This window comes from Leucoraja erinacea, chromosome 10 (assembly GCF_028641065.1).
Source record: "Leucoraja erinacea ecotype New England chromosome 10, Leri_hhj_1, whole genome shotgun sequence".
Lineage (NCBI taxonomy): Eukaryota > Metazoa > Chordata > Chondrichthyes > Rajiformes > Rajidae > Leucoraja > Leucoraja erinaceus.
In genome coordinates this window covers 49,740,371-49,758,106 of record NC_073386.1, presented here as the reverse complement: position 1 = coordinate 49,758,106, position 17,736 = coordinate 49,740,371, and the positions used below count along the sequence as shown (strand labels likewise).

The following is a 17,736-nucleotide window of genomic DNA, read 5'->3' as shown; positions in this document are numbered from 1 at the left end:
GATAGAATGCCTCAGGAAGAACTTCCAGATGAGAAAAATTCTTCCCCAAATCACTTCTATATCTCCTAGAAGAAAAGATTTTTAGACTCTGAAGTTTTAGCGTGGAAACAGGCCCTTCAGCCCACTGAGTCCGAGGCAACCAACGATCATCCCGTACACTAGCACTATCCTACAAACTAGTGATAATTTACAATTTTACAGAAGCCAATTAACCTACAAACCTACACGTCTTTGGAGTGTGAGAGGAAACCGGAGCACCCAGAGAAAAGCCAGGGAGAACGTACAAACTCGCTATAATGTAGCAACACTACTGCTGCACCACTATGCTGCCCCAGCTTTTCATCATATATCTGGCCTGTTGTTATTTTGTATACATCAATCAGATCAACCTTCAATCTTCTCCAGTACAAAGAACATAAAACTCTCAAAGCCTGTCAAATCTCTCCTCATAGCCAAAATGTTTCATCCAAGGCAACACCCTGTTAAATCTTCTCTGCACATTCTCCAGTGCACTCACATTGCCAAGGCTATGGACCAGGTGCTGGAAAATTGAATTTATTTAGAAAGACAGCCAAAAGCAGTTTCTGTGCCGCAAGACTTCATGACATTCCTTCCTATGCCATGGCAACCAGAGTTGCACACATCAACTCTGGTCAATACAATATCACGATGATTTATATTGTTATACCAGATCTTTCTTGTACTTATCTATGCCCTGGTCAGTAAAACCAAGTGTCCCCAAAGCCTCCTTCACCACTTTATCTACCTGTGCTGCCCCCTACAGGTTTGCTTGGCATCTTCCTCAGAGGCCTGATTTGTCCTCCAAATATACATCTTTCAGAAATAAAATTCCACCCTTCATTTCTTTGCCTATTTTACTAGCTAGTAAACTGTCTCTTGCCAACGACTATCTTCATCACTATTAACACTGCTGAACTTCATGTCATTTGTAAACTTAATCATACCCATGGCATTCACATCCAGATTGTTAATTTATCTTCAAACTGCAAGAGTCCAGCATCAACCCCTGTAATACACCACTGATTACAAGCTTCTAATTACGACAGCAATCCACAATGATCACTCTGCCTTCTTAAGTTTAGATTTATTTTTGTCACACATACCAAGGTACAGTGAAAAGCTATTGTTTGCATGCTTTCCAACCCAAGCAGATAATACAATATAGGCACTCCCCAACTTATGTAGTAGGTAACTTGTGTAAACTTGCACTTGCGTAAGCAATTCTGAAACCGACATGCCCCTGGGGTCTCTGTGTCGGAGCTCCCGTGGGGTCTCTGCATCAAATAGTAAATTTACTCGTGCACAGCAGCACTTCCGTTTCCAATGTATGTAACATCTGACTTATGCAAGGGTCTGCAGGATGCAACTCTCAAGTAAATCAGGGAGTGTCTGTTGTACATGAATACAGTCAAGCCTAGCACAAATACAAAAGGTAGTACAGCTGGAAATAGTACACGTTCACCACCAATTTTCCTGCAACTGGCAGTCTGACCCCTCCTTTAATCCAGACAAAAGTACACCCCCCCCCAAAGATGTGCAACCTAGGGTGGGTGAGACAGCCAATCTCGACCTCAGCGCGACCTCCATGCCCAATCGGCAGGTCGGATTTGCCGGCAGGGCTCTGGAATCTGCAACAGGGGCTCTAGAAGTCCGGTGCAGATGGAGCCAGCAGATCCGTTCCCATAGCCAACTTCCGCAGCCAATCAGCGGGTCGAATTTGCCGCCTGCAGCCTTGGCTCTGGAAGACCAGCCTGGCCGGATCCACCGGATCTGTTCCCATAGCAGACTTCCGCAGCAGACTATGTGGGGCGGAATATCTGTCAAAGATGATGCCAAGATAAACTAATCTCATCTGCCTGCACATTACTCATATCCCTCCATTTCTTGCATCTATATAATTAAAAGTCTCATCTTGACCACTTCCTGTCTGCGCTGTATATTGATTTTAGAAAACCCGCTACCATATATCGCTATGATTTTTGGCCATCTTACTCAGTCCTCCTCCGCTGAGGCAGCCCCGAGGATTTTTCCGATCGATGAAAAATAAAAAAGTTATGAGTGTTTAAAAAATCTTGAGATCAGCTGATTGGTCCTCTCGGCTGTCAATCACCACGATGAAGGTAACGCCCATTCCGGGGTTGCAGGACTATAAAACCCCGAATGCCTGGACGTGAGTCAGCCACTCTGGAAGATCGCAAGGGAGAGTCCACAACTATGATTCTAAGCTGTGAATCAACTGAACTGTGAGTCTGCAATGCACTTGCAATAAATGATTTGTTAGCCCTTAATGACAATGCAATGAGTTGTTTGGCAATTTGGTGGCCTGCACTCTGCTTGAAATGCTGTGAAACTGAATGTGGTGGCCTGCACTCTGATTGAAATGCTATGAAACTGAATGCGGTGGCCTGCACTCTGCTTGAAATGCTATGAAACTGAATGCGGTGGCCTGCACTCTGCTTGAAATGTGATTTCAAAGAATAGCCGTGAGTGAACTGCCAGCCCACCAGCCCTGAGTGACTGATCTACCAGCCCACCAGCCCTGAGTGACTGATCTGCCAGCTCACCAGCCCTGAGTAACTGATCTGCCAGCTCACCAGCCCTGAGTAACTGATCTGCCAGACAACCAACCCTGAGTGACTGAGCTGCCAGCCCACCAGCCCTGAGTGACTGTGCTGCCAGCCCACTAGGCCTGAGTGACTGAGCTGCCAGCCCACCAGGCCTGATTGACTGAGCTGCCAGCACACCAGGCCTGAGTGAGTGAGGTGCCAGCCCAATAATCCATTTGGCCCACAATGTTCATACTAGCCCTCTGGAAACCAGTCCCTTATGCCCACACCCGTACTAGTGCTCCAGAAAGCCACTGGCCAACAATATTGGAATTGGTGGAGAGGTGGAATATTGCGTCGGGGGACCAACCCTCCCGTGTGAACATGGGACCCTCCCACTTAGTCTATTAATCATCTATAAAAGGCTCTTTAAAGCCTGTATCATTTTTGCTTCACCACCCATCCTCCCACAGTGTTGGAAGACATACATCACCCTCTGTATATCATTAGTAAGGCAGGACCTGCCCTGTACCAAGCCATGCTGACTGTCCCTAATTAACCTATTCTATTCCAAATGGGAGTAAAGTCAAACCGGAAGAATGCAATAGCTTTTCCACCAATGACGTGAGGCTCACAAGTCTATAATTCTCTGGATTTGCTCTACTTCCCTTATTACATAAAGAAGGAACATTAGCTACTCTCTAGCCTGTATCTAGAGAAGGCGCAAAGATCTTTGTCAAGGTTTCTGCAATCTACTCTCTTGCCTCTCTCAATAACTTGGGATAAATCCAATCAGGGCCTGGGGATGTATCCACCCAAATGCTCTGCAAGAGCCCCAACTACTCCTCTTCTTGATCTCAAAATGGCCTTTCACATTAGTATTCTCCACTGATCTCACTGTCCTCCATGTCCTTCTCCTTGATGAATACAGATACAAAGTACTTGTTTAGTACTTAAGTGTTTAAGAAGGAACTGCAGATGCTGGAAAATCGAAGGTACACAAAAAAGCTGGAGAATCTCAGCGGGTGCAGCAGCATCTATGGAGCGAAGGAAATAGGCAACGTTTCGGGCCAAAACCCTTCTTCAGACTGATCGGGGGTGGGGGGGGCGGGGACAAGAAAGAAAAAAGGAGGAGCCCGAAGGCTGGGGGATGGGAGGAGACAGCAGGGGGACTGAGGAAGGGGAGGAGATAGCAAGGACTAACAAAATTGGGAGAATTCGATGTTCATGCCCCCAGGATGCAGACTCCCCAAGTGGAATATGAGGTGCTGTTCCTCCAATTTCCAGTGCTGCTCGCTGTGGCCATGGAGGAGACCCAGGACAGAGGTCGGAGACGGAGTGGGAGGGGGAGTTGAAGTGCTGAGCCACCGGGAGGTCAGCTTGGTTATTGCGGACAGAGCGGAGGTGTTCAGCGAAACGATCGCCCAACCTCCGCTTGGACTCACCGATATAGATCTGCTGACATCTAGAGCAGCGGATGCAATAGATGAGGTTGGAGGAGATGCAGGTAAACCTCTGTCGCACCTGGAACTTGTTTAGTACCTCGCCTTCATCCCCAGACTCCAGGCATAAAATCCCTCCTTTATCCATGAGTGGTCCAACCTTCTCCCTGGTTGCTCTTTTGTTTTTAATATAGGTATAAAAAGCTTTGGGAATTTATTTAATTCAACTCGCTAAAACCATTCATGGCCCCTTTCAGAAGTCAGAATTGAACCAGGGTCTCTGGCGCTGTATGCAGCAAATTTACCACTGTGTCACGTACATACTGTTTCAAGAAAACCTCTTGAAGCCACCTCACAAATTCTGCTCCATCCAAGCCTTTGGCACTGAGCAATTCCCAGTCAATATTTGGTAAGTTAATGTCCCCAACTAAGCCAACCTTATTGCTTTGGCATCTTTTGATAAATTGGCTACATATCGGTTTCTCTATCTCCCACTTGCTATTGGGGGCCTATAGAGTGCTTGCACCTTTCTTATCTAAAAGCTCTACCCATATCACTTCAGTGGATGAGCCCTCCAGTATGTTCTCTCTGATTACTGTAAAATAATTTATGACGAGGTATTTATCCTTTATTGCCTTCAGTTCCACAATGAATCTGCGGTTTGATAGGGTGATCGTCACTGCAAGACATTTGGCCCTGACAGAAATGGACACTGCAAAGGTGAATCAGATCTTGCCCCAAATCTCATCTCAGCCATCAAAATCTCAATTTTCCAGCAAAATCACTTGCCAGAAACTAGGAGTGCAAACCCTGGGTCTTTTTTATCCAAACTAATAGATTCTAAAAGCCTGACATCAGGTAACAAAGAAAGGCAATGCCGTGATTCAGCACCCATAAATATCTTCAAACTGCTTCAACTACCTCGTTTTTTAAGTCTTTTTCACAAACATTGTATAAGGCCTTAAGAAATTACAGATTTCTGTTTGTCTCAGCAGTTAAATGAGTATGGCACTAAAACAAAAATGCCAGGCAGATTACTGATCAAAGTTAAAATCTGGATTCGTTCAGTTGATCCTGAAAAGGGAATTTGTCTTAGTATCTGTGGGCAAATGAGAGGCCAACAAAAGCAGTCAGCTTCCTAGTCCTGATCTTTGCACAGTAATCAATATTGGAAAGGACTTGTGTGGACGTCATCAGATTATTGTGATATCTTCACACTTGAATAATCTGTTCATATTCAATGACTTGTACTGTACAACAATCACTTGTTGAGACCATACAACACCAGGCAACGCATGCCTGATTCCACACCAGGAGAGCAAAGTAGTAGAGCATTGGGTAAGGTCAATCTTTTTCTCATAAAGGCAATTCTCTCCATTTAATAGATGCCTTTGCTTAACACAATGTAGTATAGCATTGACTTTTAGACACCCCAATTAAAAAGGGACTTGGGAGCGCTGGTGCAGGATTCTCAAAAGATTAATTTGCAGGTTGAATCGATAGCAAGGAAGGCAAATGCAATGTTAGCATTCATTTCAAGAGGACTAGAATGTAAAAGCACGGGTGCAATGTTGAGGCTTCATAAGGTACTGGTCAGACCACATTGAGAGTATTATGAGCAGTTTGGGGCCCCATAACTGAGGAGGGATACGCTGGCAATGGAGAGAGTCTATTGGAGGTTAGAAACATAGAAAATAGATGCAGGAGTAGGCCATTCGGCCCTTTGAGCCTGCACCGCCATTCAATATGATCATGGCTGATCATCCAACTCAGTATCCTGTACCTGCCTTCTCTCCATACCCCCTGATCCCTTTAGCCACAAGGGCCACATCTAACTCCCTCTCAAATATAGCAAATTAACTGGCCTGAACTACCTTCTGTGGCAGAGTTCCAGAGATTCACCACTCTCTGTGTGGGTTTACGAGAATGATCCTGGGGATGATTGAGTTAACATATAATGAGTATTTGATGGCTCAGGTCCTGTAACCCATTGGCGTTGGGTAAGGATGAGGGGATATCTCATTGAAACTTACTGAATACCGAAAGGCCTGGTTCGATTGGATGTGGAGAGCATGTTTCCACAAGTGGGAAAGTCTAGGACCAGAGGGCCCAGCCTCAGAATAAAAGGACATAAATTTATAAAGGAGTTGAGGAGCAATTTCTTTGATGGCTGTGGAGGTCAAGTCATTGGGTATATTTAAAGTAGATGTTGACAGGTTCTTGATTAGTAAGGGTTATGGGGAGAAGGCAGCAGAATAGCGTTAAAAGGGAAAGATGGATCAGACATTATTGAATGGAGGAGTAGACGCGATGGGCCAAATGTCCTAATTCTGCTTCTAGACTTAGGAGCACGATGTGCATACCTTGAAAATGATTCCATTCAGATGGTGCAGCGTTTCTTTATATATTTTTTGCAATATTTCGCAAAGAAAAATACGCCAGGATTTTCATGCAACTAGAAGTGCTTGCATGAGAATCAGCTGGGAGCAGGATCCATAATGGCTGATTTTCCGTCTGTGGTCAAATCCCAGCTAATAATGCCAGTCGGGGTCTCAGAAATCCAGAGGTACGTGGCTAACCGGTGTCTTACAATCTATCAATATTTTCAGGGGAAACGTGAGATGGAGAAGAGGGTGGCAGCAAAAGATAACATGCTGAACACATTTCCCAAAACTCTTACCTGCTGTTACCTCAATTTCACCGGAAGTTTCACTTGGTCTTGGTGTCATGAGTGGGGGGATGTATGGAGGCCCAGAGAACAATCTTGAACCAAGAAATGGAGCTGGTGAATAATAACTTGAGTGCAGTCCACACCCATTATCCCGCATCTGTCAAAGAGGAACGGAGATCTGTCAGTGGAAGCAGATAACTGGGAAAATGAACAAAATGACTGGGAAGGAAGGCTCAGAATGCATCCAATGTATTTTTAAATAACTGCAATTAAATACCCCAATTCCTTCTCTTCTCCCATCCTAAGTAGGAACTGAGTGGCAAATAAAAGCAAAATATTCCTCCACATCTGAAACAAATTCAATCCTGCATTGTATAAAATGTTCCATCATTTGGAATTCATTTGCCAATGTTATTCAAGATGCCTGGCATAGATTGAACTCGAAAATATTAAATTGACCCAGTACTTATCCGCTGCAGAGTTCATGGTGTGTTTTTGCTGCATTGTATAGGGGTGCCTTAATTTGCATGTCGCCCTCTGCTGGAATAACTCAGCTTTGTCCAGTGGTTCCGAAGCTTCGCCCCTTTCTAAATCAGATTAGTTTCATATCATATACATCAGGGGCAGTGAAATTCCTTGTTTGGATCAAATTCATAGAGTACACAATATACGTACTGATAGAAATAGCAATTAATACGATGGAAAATGCAAAACAACAGAGTAATGCAAAGGTGCAATCTGGTGCAAAAAAAGTACTGTAGTGCAATAAGAGACTAACCAAAAAGTAGTTATGGGTAAGAGTACATGGGTGCACCTCAGGGAAGAAGGTGTGAAAGAGGTAATCGTTGGGAAGTCAGACAGCAGTAGAGCAGAAGCTGTTCTTACATCCAGACGTCTATGCTTGCAAGCTCTTTAACTTTATCCATAAGGAAGAAGAGAGAAAATTGAATGGCCAGGATGGCAGGCATCCTCTAACAATACTCCCAGACTGAAAAGTACACAACGTGCTGCCGCACTTTATCCTCCAGATCTTTATCCTGTACACCATCTATTCCAGGCATCGTTTTGGTAAATCTCCTCTGCACCCTTTCCAAAGCCTCCACATCGTTCCTGTAATGGGGCGAGCAGAATTGCACACAATATTCCAAATGTGGCCATATCAAAGTCCTATAAAGCTGCATCATGACTTCCTGCATCTTATACAATGGCCTGACCTATGAACGTAAGCATGCCATATGCCTTATTTAATACTCTTTTAACTTGTGTTGCCACTTTCAGGGAGTTATGTACATTGACCCCAAGGTTCCTCTGTACATCAATACTATTAGGGTCATGCCATTAATTGTATATTTTGTATCTAATTGTATACTACTCCAGTTGCCTAACATTGGCTGCAAGGAACTGTAGCTGGACACACCTCACATTGGTGTAGTCCTCAGGGACACTTGAAGTCTCCCTGACATGACATATCCAGCGGGAGGACCAAACAATTGCCCTCACCTCCATTATTACCGCACTAGATCAAGGAACATATATGGAAAATAAAGACTGTACCTTATCCCACCATCACCTTCTTTACCAAAGTCTCCCAAGCCAAAGTCTCACACTGGCCCTCCACATAGCTCTTCAGCCTCTCAAGCCAAAGACTCACACACCCTCCACATGGCCGCTCCACTTATATCTAAAGATAGACACAAAATGCTGGAGTAACTCAGCAGGCCAGGCAGCATCTCTGGAGAGAAGGAATGGGTGACGTTTCAGGTCGAGACCCATCTTCAGACTCTATATCCACCTTCCTTTTAAACCACATACAGTATCTACCTTCCTTTTGAACAACTAAGAACAAAGTTGCAGTCTTGTCCAGAACAAAGTTGAACAGAGATGCTGACTGCTAATGAAACTCACCTCGGCTCATTAACTGTGGGGCCTCAGTAAATGACAGCCCTCTTTTAAAAGTCTTGCTCCTCTGAAACTGCTTTTAGCTTGTCCAACTAAAACGCACCTCAGTAGGCTTTCTCCATTTATGTCTCAGTGTCCAGTTCTAACCTTAATGAGCAGTGACTAGAGCTGTTACTTTTATCTCTTTTACAAAGTCAAAGAAATCAATTGATTGCAACAAGAAAGCTTAGCTATTCAAGATACAACAGAACAAATGAACAAGCGACATTGAAATAAAACTCTATAGTTTTGTCATTTTGATAAGACATGCTTGTCTCTTAAGATTTTGTGATAAATTTTGAAAAATGTCAAGCTCTGTCCATAATCTATTGATGATCACACAGCTTTCATGTATGTACTGGACTGCAACAAAGTTGGGACATTTGAGCAAAACACAAAGTTCTGGAGGAACTCAGCAGGTCAGGCAGCATCTGGAGAGGAAATGAAGACTGATAAAGAAACATCACCTGTACATTGCTCCACAGATGCTGCCTAACCCCCAGAGTTCCTCCAGCACTTTGTGTTTTGCACAAGATTCCAGCATCTGCAGTTTCTTGTGTTTCGGAAATTGGGACTGTTCTTAAATATGCTTTGCCACCTACTGACCACAACATGCAACTGCATGGATGCAAGCAATTAGGAATAGGAATACTTTATTGTCACAAGTGACTAAGCACAGTGAGATTCTTTGCTTACATTCACAATTTATACAAATAGCAGCCATCTACGGTGCTGACAAAGTTACAAAGCACTCCGGCTCCCCCTATGTCCCCCCCATGTCCCCCCCCCCCTATGTCCCCCCCCTCCCCCCTCCCCCCCTATGTCCCCCCCCCCCCCCCCCTCCCCCTATGTCCCCCCCCCCTCCCCCTATGTCCCCCCTCCCCCCCATGTCCCCCCCACGCCAGGTATTTGTGTATGATTTTTAAGGATTTCCAATCTAGATGTTTAAATTGTGATTTTTAATCGCAACAACATCAACTTTGAATATGTATTGGTGCCTATACAAACATTTTAGTAACAGCCTTGTTGAGCAATTTGAGAGCTCATGTTAATTGAGAAACGAAACGATACGATGGCACTTTATTGTCAGACCGAGGTATGAAATTTGTTTTTGCACACAATGTGATGATGATGTGTGAAAGCATATTGAGACCTACCATCAACATCTGCACTGGCAAATGCTACCAATGTAACAGAAAAAGAGATTACAGAAATTAGACAAGGAGGAACTTGTGACCACTCAAAAGTGGAAATGTTACCCAAACCAAATTGGTTGCAACCTAGACAATACCGATGGAGGTAGCAGGAGTTCATCCAATTTGTTAGATTTGGAAATAGTGACAAATTTTCAAAACAGAAAAGGGAAATGAACTCAACGAATACGTCTAAGTTAATGAGATGACGAGAAACCTTTAGAGACAATAATCCATGACAAATGTAGATGTCATTTGGAAAAACAGAAGTTAATAAATGTGCGATTTATATATTTATATTTGACCGACATGGCTCTTATTTTTGATCAAATAATAATATGTGGACTATAGCAGTATAATCTTCAGTATATGTATTTTAAAAGGACATTTGACAAAATATAATTTAATTGTAAAATTGAAACTCATGGATTAAAAGGTCATCTGCAATATGGATATGAAATTGTCTAGGAACCAAATGGAAGAGAGCAGTCACAGAGCAGTGAAGAATGGTTGTTTTTATAGACTAGTGGAATGCCAATAAGCTGTGAACAAAGATTTAATGTTTGCCAAAAGGTTCAGGTTGAAAATAAAATACTTTTTCATCCAGCCACGTGTATGATGTAGTGCCTGACATGGTGGTGGAGGCAGATTTATTGCAAGTTTTTAAAATGGAAGTGGTTAAGCACTTAAAGGGGAAAAAGAGGATCTCTATGAGAAAAGAACAGAAATCTGAACTGGTTTCAAAAGATAAAAAAACAGAAAATGCTGGAAAACTCAGGACAGTCAACATCTAAGGAAATAGAAACCGTCAAGGGTTCAGGTTTGCAGCCCTTCATCAGTGCCATGCATTCTATAGTGTTGGAAGAACAGAACACTGAGAAATAGAAATACAGTTGCATTTCTTGCCGGAAGAAAATTACTACAAAGTATATTACATTCAAAAACTAAAATATTAGGCGAAGGAAGGCGAATGCCATTTATTTTGAAAGGACAAAACAAAAATAGGGATGTAATACTGAGACTTTGTAAGACACTGGGTCAGACCACATTCAGTGTATTGTGAGCAGTGCTGGGCCCCATATCTGAGGAAGGATGTGCTGGCACGGGAGAGGGTCCCGATGAGATTTACGAGAATTATCCCAGTAATGATTGGGTTAACATATCTTGAGAGTTTGAAGGTACTGGGTCTGTACTCGCTGGAGTTTAAAAGGGTTAGGGGGGACCTCATTGAAACTTACCACAGAGTAAAAGGCCTGGATAGAATGAATGTGGAGAGGATGTTTCCACTAGTGGGGGAGACTAGGACCAGAAGCCATGGTCTCAAAATAAAAGGACATCACTTTAGAAAGGAGATGAGAAGGAATTTCTTTAGTCAGAGGGTGGTGAATCTGTGGAATTCATTGCTACAGACAGCTGTGGAGGCCAAGTCAATGGTTATTTTTAAGGCGGAGATTGACTGGTATTTGATCAGTAAGGGTGTCAGGGGTTATGGGGCGAAGGCAGGAGAATGGGGTTGAGAAGGAAAGATAGATCAGCCATGATTGAATGGCAGAGGAGACTTGATGGCCTTATTAGTTTTGGATGGATGGACGATGGCAGAATGGCCTTATTCTGCTCCTACAACTTATGAACTTATTACATCTTTTTTTACATTGTGGAAACTTAAATCATATTACAGCATTTAGCTGAAAGTAGACTCATAATTGAACCAATATTATTCCATTTAATAATGTCTTACCAACATGGGGTTTGGGTGGAATGCTCCAAGACTTCCTTGGACAGGCCTGAAGCTGCCTCTTGAGGCACACATGCCAGCTGGCATAGGTGCTCCCTTGCAACCTGGCTGATTCATTGGGAAACCCATTGAGAAGGGATGATAACTATACACACTGCTGCAGTATCCTGTATACAGCTTTGGTGGCAAGATGTTCCGGTAAAAGCCACTGCTCACCAAATTCCTCTCAGCTTGCTCTTTACTGGCAACCTCCTGGTATAATGCAGGATGATCTAAATGTGAAAAAAATCTCCGTCAATAAATCAACCCAGTGCCAAGCTTAAGTAATTAAAAAGCAAATAAAAAGTGAGTAAATAAAGTGTAAAACTAAAAGGGAGGGAGGATTGCAGGCTTGGCCTACAACTTTCTTATTTATAATGCTCCTGGCTTTGTTAGCGGCAAAATTGGCTGGAACTTTTCATTCTCAGCTAGAGGCTGCATTAATGGAGATGAAACACACTAGGGGAAGCTTGCCTTCTATAGTTGAGTCTGAAGAAGGGTTTCAGCCCGAAACGTTGCCTATTTCCTTTGCTCCATCGATGCTGCCGCTCCCGCTGAGTTTCTCCAGCACTTTTGTCTACCTTCTATAGTTGAGTTTGTTTGAACAAATTGCTGGAGCTCATGCTTCAGTGGTACTGTAATGTAGCCATGCCTAGGCAACACCAGGGGAAATGGGGCCATAATTTGACAATCCCAAAACATATACTGTACAAATGCTCAAGAGATACCCCTGTATTAAACGACTCCAGCTTCTTTTCTGTAAGCTGCTCAATAAATTGCTTGATATCATCTCCCTCGCTCCAACTTTTGATTTCATTTTACTTCTCCCCAAACTCTTCCTAACACTTTAATGACACGTGCAATGCTTCCTTCCTTTTCACACTATCAGCTGTACATTGGTTACCACGGTTCCATATTGAGGAATTCTCTGCCAAAAAGCTGTAAGTCTCTTCTCCATTAAGATTCTCCTCCACAATCCCTTCTTTGATCATCTGCCTGAATATTTATTGCTTAGGCATACAGACTATTGTTTTTATTATATCACGCCAGTACTTTAGGAAACTCTTCTTTATTCAAGAAAGTTTATCCGGGGAGAGAAAAGACTTTGCCTTCCATCACAGTGAGGAGGTTCACTGTGATGGATGGTTACACAAAAAAGCTGGAGAAACTCAGCGGGTGCAGCAGCATCTATGGAGCTTTGTGTGAATTAATTGGTCTAGTGTCTAGTAGGAATCATTTTTGTTTGTGTGTCTAGTAGGAATCATTTTTGTTTGTATGGCTGTAGAAACAAAGTTTCGTTTGAGCCTCACTGAGGTTCAAATGACAATAAATATTGTATTGTATTGTATATATAGGAACGTTGTGTCCTCAAACCTCAAGGATGTAATATATATACATCATGTACATATACTTCAATTCAAGTTGAATGTTGTCAAGTATGATGAGGTATGCATTCAATGAAAGTCTTGCTTCAGGAGCATCACAAGCACATGAACTTACACCACAAACATGAACTATACTTGTTATACAAAACAGTGATAGGACATCAGTGCAGAACACAATCTTCTTATCGAGTCCACACACAAGATTAGAAGTTGTTCAGCCAGAGCTGAACACACTTCTCGGCATCTGCGTACAATGGTGTCTGTCTTGTCGCTTCTTGTGCGTGGTGGTGGAAAGATTGGTGGAAACAGGGCCGCGACGTGAACACTCTTTCCTTGATCCCAGAACACAATTAGAAAGCAACACAATGTTAGTGCAAGATGTGGTCCACGCTGTTCCACTGCTGAGGTAGGATTTGGGTTGTGCAGGTCAGTTCAAGGTTCTAATAGTCATAGTAATTAAACTGTTCCTGAACCTGGTGATGTTGGACAATAAGCTATTGAACCACCTCTCTGATGGTAGCAGTGAGAAGAGGGCATAGCCCCAATTGTAGGGATCCTTGGATCCTTGATGTTAGATGCTGCCTTCTTGAAACTGTGCCTAATGTAGATGCTTTCAATGGTGGAGACACTGCATGGTCCACCGCTCTGCAGTCTCTTGCAATCCTGTGTGTTGGAATTGCTGCAACAGGTTATGATGCATCCATGTCAGGTTTTCCACAGTGCACCTGTAAAAGATTGTTCAACTATTTGGTGACATGCCAACTCCTTTAAACAAATACAAAAGTAGCCAAGCTTCTCTGTGATTACATCTGTGTGTTGAGCACTGGACAACTGGATTGCGAGGGTGTGATGGCTGAGTGGTGCAGAGAGATTTTTGTTGATAGAAAGACATTTATGTAGAGGCTTTCACAACTTTTAGAATATTCAAAACCATACTAAAAGTGGCAGCCAATTTACACCCAACAGAAGATAGACACAAAGTGTTGGATTAACTCAGCGGGTCAGGCAGCATCTCTGGAGAAAAGGAGTAGGTGATCTGTCGGTTCGGAACCCTTCTTCAGACAGAAAGTATGAGGTAGGGAGGCGGCATGGATGGGGGTGGGGGGGTGCGGTGAGATGGGGATAGGGGAACAGGAGGCAATAAAAGAAGAGAACAAATCAGGCCGGCAACAGATGACCTCAGGAAGAGTGGTGTTCGTAATGGCCCAATGTTGGCTGGGGAAGATGCGCTAACAAGAGGGATACAAGGATGTGTGAACATTGGAACTAGTAAGACTAGGAGGCAGGAGCCCAAAGACACAAAACATTGCCTATCCATGTCCTCCAGAGATGCTGCCGGACCCACTGAGTTCCTCCAGCAATTTGTATCTTTTTTTGTTAACCAGCATCTGCAGTTCCTTGTTTCTACGTTTAATGAAGACACTGGGCCCTTGAATTCAACACAAAAGATCATTGATGTTCATTTGGGAGAACAGGCAGAGCCTCAGGTTGATGTATCATTTAAATATTGGTATATTTGACAGTACAGCACTTCCTGGGTTCTGTACTGGGGAGGCAATCTGATTTTGTCCAGTACATAGTCTGGGGTGGAAGGGAAACATTCAACACAAATTATACTTCCATCGACCTTTTATTTAATGGGTGTAATGATGAATGCAGGTCGTTCATTGGAGTCTACTTGTGGGTTGTGAGAAAAAATATGTTTCTCGGTTAGAAAATATCAATCTGGAGAAGGTTCTAGACCCATTCCTTCTCTCCAGAGAAGCTGCCTGTCCCGCTGAGTCATTCCAGTCGCTCTTCGGTTTAAACCAGCATCTGCACTGCAGAAGATATCGTCTCAGGATTACTTCCGTTATGAAATATTTTTTACCAGGGCAGGTTAATAACTTGGCTCTTGGTCCTCACCAGATGGATTACTTTAATTTCCTCATGTGTTTTCCCACTAGAGGAGTTTTATAGTGGCAACAGTATACACGTGGCCGGCTTTCCCGAGGTTTAATACAAGCTAAAGAACACCAGAAAATCATATCTCAGTAAGAATCAAAACCTTTCAGGAGTTTTAGGGATAAAGATCGTGTCATTGTGTCTCAATGTTTAAAAAATCCTTTAATATAACGCTCTTTCCTATCCGCAACATTGAGAACAGCGTGCCTCCCAATACAAGCATCGTTTTGACCGTTTGGAGAAAAGACACAAGTATTACAATTTCTGTTTTTTTACAGAATCTTTTTTTCGGCTGCTCTTCCAATACGCTTATTTTCGGTTAACGAAAACTTTGTTACAAGATAGTGGGACTTAATACAATCTAGAACTAAGTGTGCATTGTGCAGAAACAAGCAACCCAGGGCGGAAATTAGTTCCCAGACGGAAATTCAACCGATTCAGCGCTGGAGGGTCATTAACCAGTAGAAACCAGGTGATCTGACAGTGAATGGCAACAATTGCAAATAACTCTTACTGCTTGGAAATAGAAAAATATAAATACCAAAGATACTAGAGGAGCTCCTCTAGTATCTTTGATAAATACTGTTATGCAACAGGCTAGTTGAAACCAAAGATACTAGAGGAGTTGAAACGCTTCTTACTTTATATCAGTTGCCGTATCAAAGTCGAGATTCCCAAAATGATCCTGTCAATTTCAGGAAGTTCAACGCCGCAAGTGCAACAAATGAATTATTAAAGTGCTGCATGTGGGACCGCATGCAAAGAGCGGTGTCTAAAAATAGAGACACTAAATGCTGGAGTCACTCAGCGGGTCAGGCAGCATCTCTGGTGAAAATCGACAGGTGAAGTTTCTGGTTGGGACCCTTCTTCAGTCTCGTTTACCAAGTCCAACCAGACCGTTAAATAGAAATAGAAATCCCTTCCATTTGGTCACCCATTCCTTCCCTCCGGAGATGCTGTCTGTCCTGCTGAGTTACCCCAGCATTTTGTGTCTACCGTTAAATACAAAATATGATAACCCCGAAGTGTTTTAGATCAGTTTCAGTCTGATTCAATTCTAAAAGACAAACCGAGATTAAAGTAACACGCTTCGAATAAATGAAATAAATACTCCTCTTCTCCCAGCATATGTTGCAAGGTGCGCAGCGCGTTGGCAAGCGCTGTAACTAACTTGCATTGTTTTTCTTACCGAACTGGGTGGAGGGGTGGACCATGTAGGCGGAGGAACAGTCCTTCCTCTCGCCCCCGCCCTGTCTGTCCTCCACGCCCAGGGAGGGTGCACGCCTGTCCGGGAGCGAGGTTTCACCCTCCTGCTGGGTGCTGCTGGTGGCGGGGCTCGGGGCCAGGGCTGCGAGTTGCTCCGGTGCAGCGGGTGGGCTGGCGCCGGCAGCCGGCTGCGGGGGTGAGGCCAGCCCCATCTCCTCTTCCCGCTGCTGCTGTTTGCGGAGCGCTTTCTGCGCTGCCATGATGCGCTGGCGCTCGGCGATCAGGTAGCACTTGGGGCACTGGCAGCGCCGCCAGCTGCAAGCCCCGTGTCCCTTCAGCCTCACGTCGAAGCCGTGGTTCCGACAGCGGGAGCACTTGGGGGTCCGCGGGGTTTTGGCCGCCGCCGTGCCGCCGCTTCTCTCGGCCTTCGAGCTGCCCGGCATTCCTGCTCTTTCGCTCACAGAGAGAGGGCTTTGCTTTTGAAACAGGCGCCAAGCTGGGAGCCGCACCTGCCAGGGAAGAAACGTTACACATGGTATACATTGTATGTTATTTATAACTTTCTTCAGATTGTCCCCAAGTCGATACTATTGCAACAAAACTCACCGGAACATCAAACGAGAGCCTCCCAACTATCTAGACTACACTTCTTCCCACCCTGTTTCCTTCTAAGACTCTATCCCCTATACCCAATTCCTTCATCTGCGCCGAAGATGAGGTGCTCCATACCAGGACATACGAGATGTCCTCATTCTTTAACTAATGGGGGTTCCCCTATTCCATCATAGATAAGGCCCTCACACGTGTTTCCTCGGTACCTGCATATCTTTCAATCATTTGTTCTATATCTCTCCATATCACTGTCTATACCTCTCGTTTCCCTTTCCCCTGACTCCCAGTCCGCAGAGACCGGTCCCTCCATTACTCCCTGGTCAATTCGTCCCTTCCCACCCAAACCATCCTCTTCCCTGGTACTTTCCCTTGCAACCGCAGGAAATGCTACACTTGTCGCTTTACCTCCCCCCTTGACTCCATCCAAGCAGTCTTTCCAGGTGAGGCAGAGGTTCACCTGCACCTCCTCCAACTTCATCTATTGCATCCGCTGTTCCAGGTGTCAAGCGGTATGACCATTGACTTCTCCAATTTAAGGTAGTCCTTGCTTTCTCCCTCCCTTCCCAGTTCTTCCACAGCCCACTGTCTCCACCTCTTTGTTTCTTCTTCCCGCCTCCCCCCACCCCCACATCAGTCTAAAGAAGGGTCGCGACCCGAAACATCACCTATTCCTTCACTCCACAGATGCTGCCTCGCCCACTGAGTTTCTCCAGCATTTTTGTCTACCTTCGATTTTTCTAGCATCTGCAGTTCTTTCTTAAACACCCAGTCTGAAGAATGGCCTCCACCAGAAACGTCACCTTTTCTCCAGAGATACAGTCTGACCCACTGGGTGACTCTAACTTTTATGTGCCTGTAAATGAGAGCTTTTGTCAGGCATGGGATCAGACTTCACCCGAGGTTTGTCAGGACAATTTCTTAAAGCGAGGATCACGCCAACGCTACCGATCGGATAACGTGCTCTTCCAGCTGTGGACACATTCACTTCCTGGTGAACAATACAA

At 44.1% G+C, this 17,736-nt stretch overlaps 1 protein-coding gene across 1 annotated transcript in view; it reads right to left on the bottom strand.

Annotated features, from left to right (window-relative positions):
- LOC129701167 (doublesex and mab-3 related transcription factor 3, truncated-like) overlaps positions 1–17,232 on the bottom strand; it is a 35,129-nt gene extending 17,897 nt beyond the window's left edge. The window contains exons 1-3 of the mRNA XM_055642218.1: positions 16,104–17,232; positions 11,550–11,818; positions 6,690–6,837 (exon numbers count right to left, since the gene is read on the bottom strand). Of these exons, the coding sequence (XP_055498193.1) occupies positions 6,690–6,837; positions 11,550–11,818; positions 16,104–16,563 (877 nt within the window). The 5' untranslated portion in view covers positions 16,564–17,232. The remainder of the gene's footprint in view (positions 1–6,689; positions 6,838–11,549; positions 11,819–16,103) is intronic.
- Between the last annotated feature and the right edge of the window lie 504 nt (positions 17,233–17,736).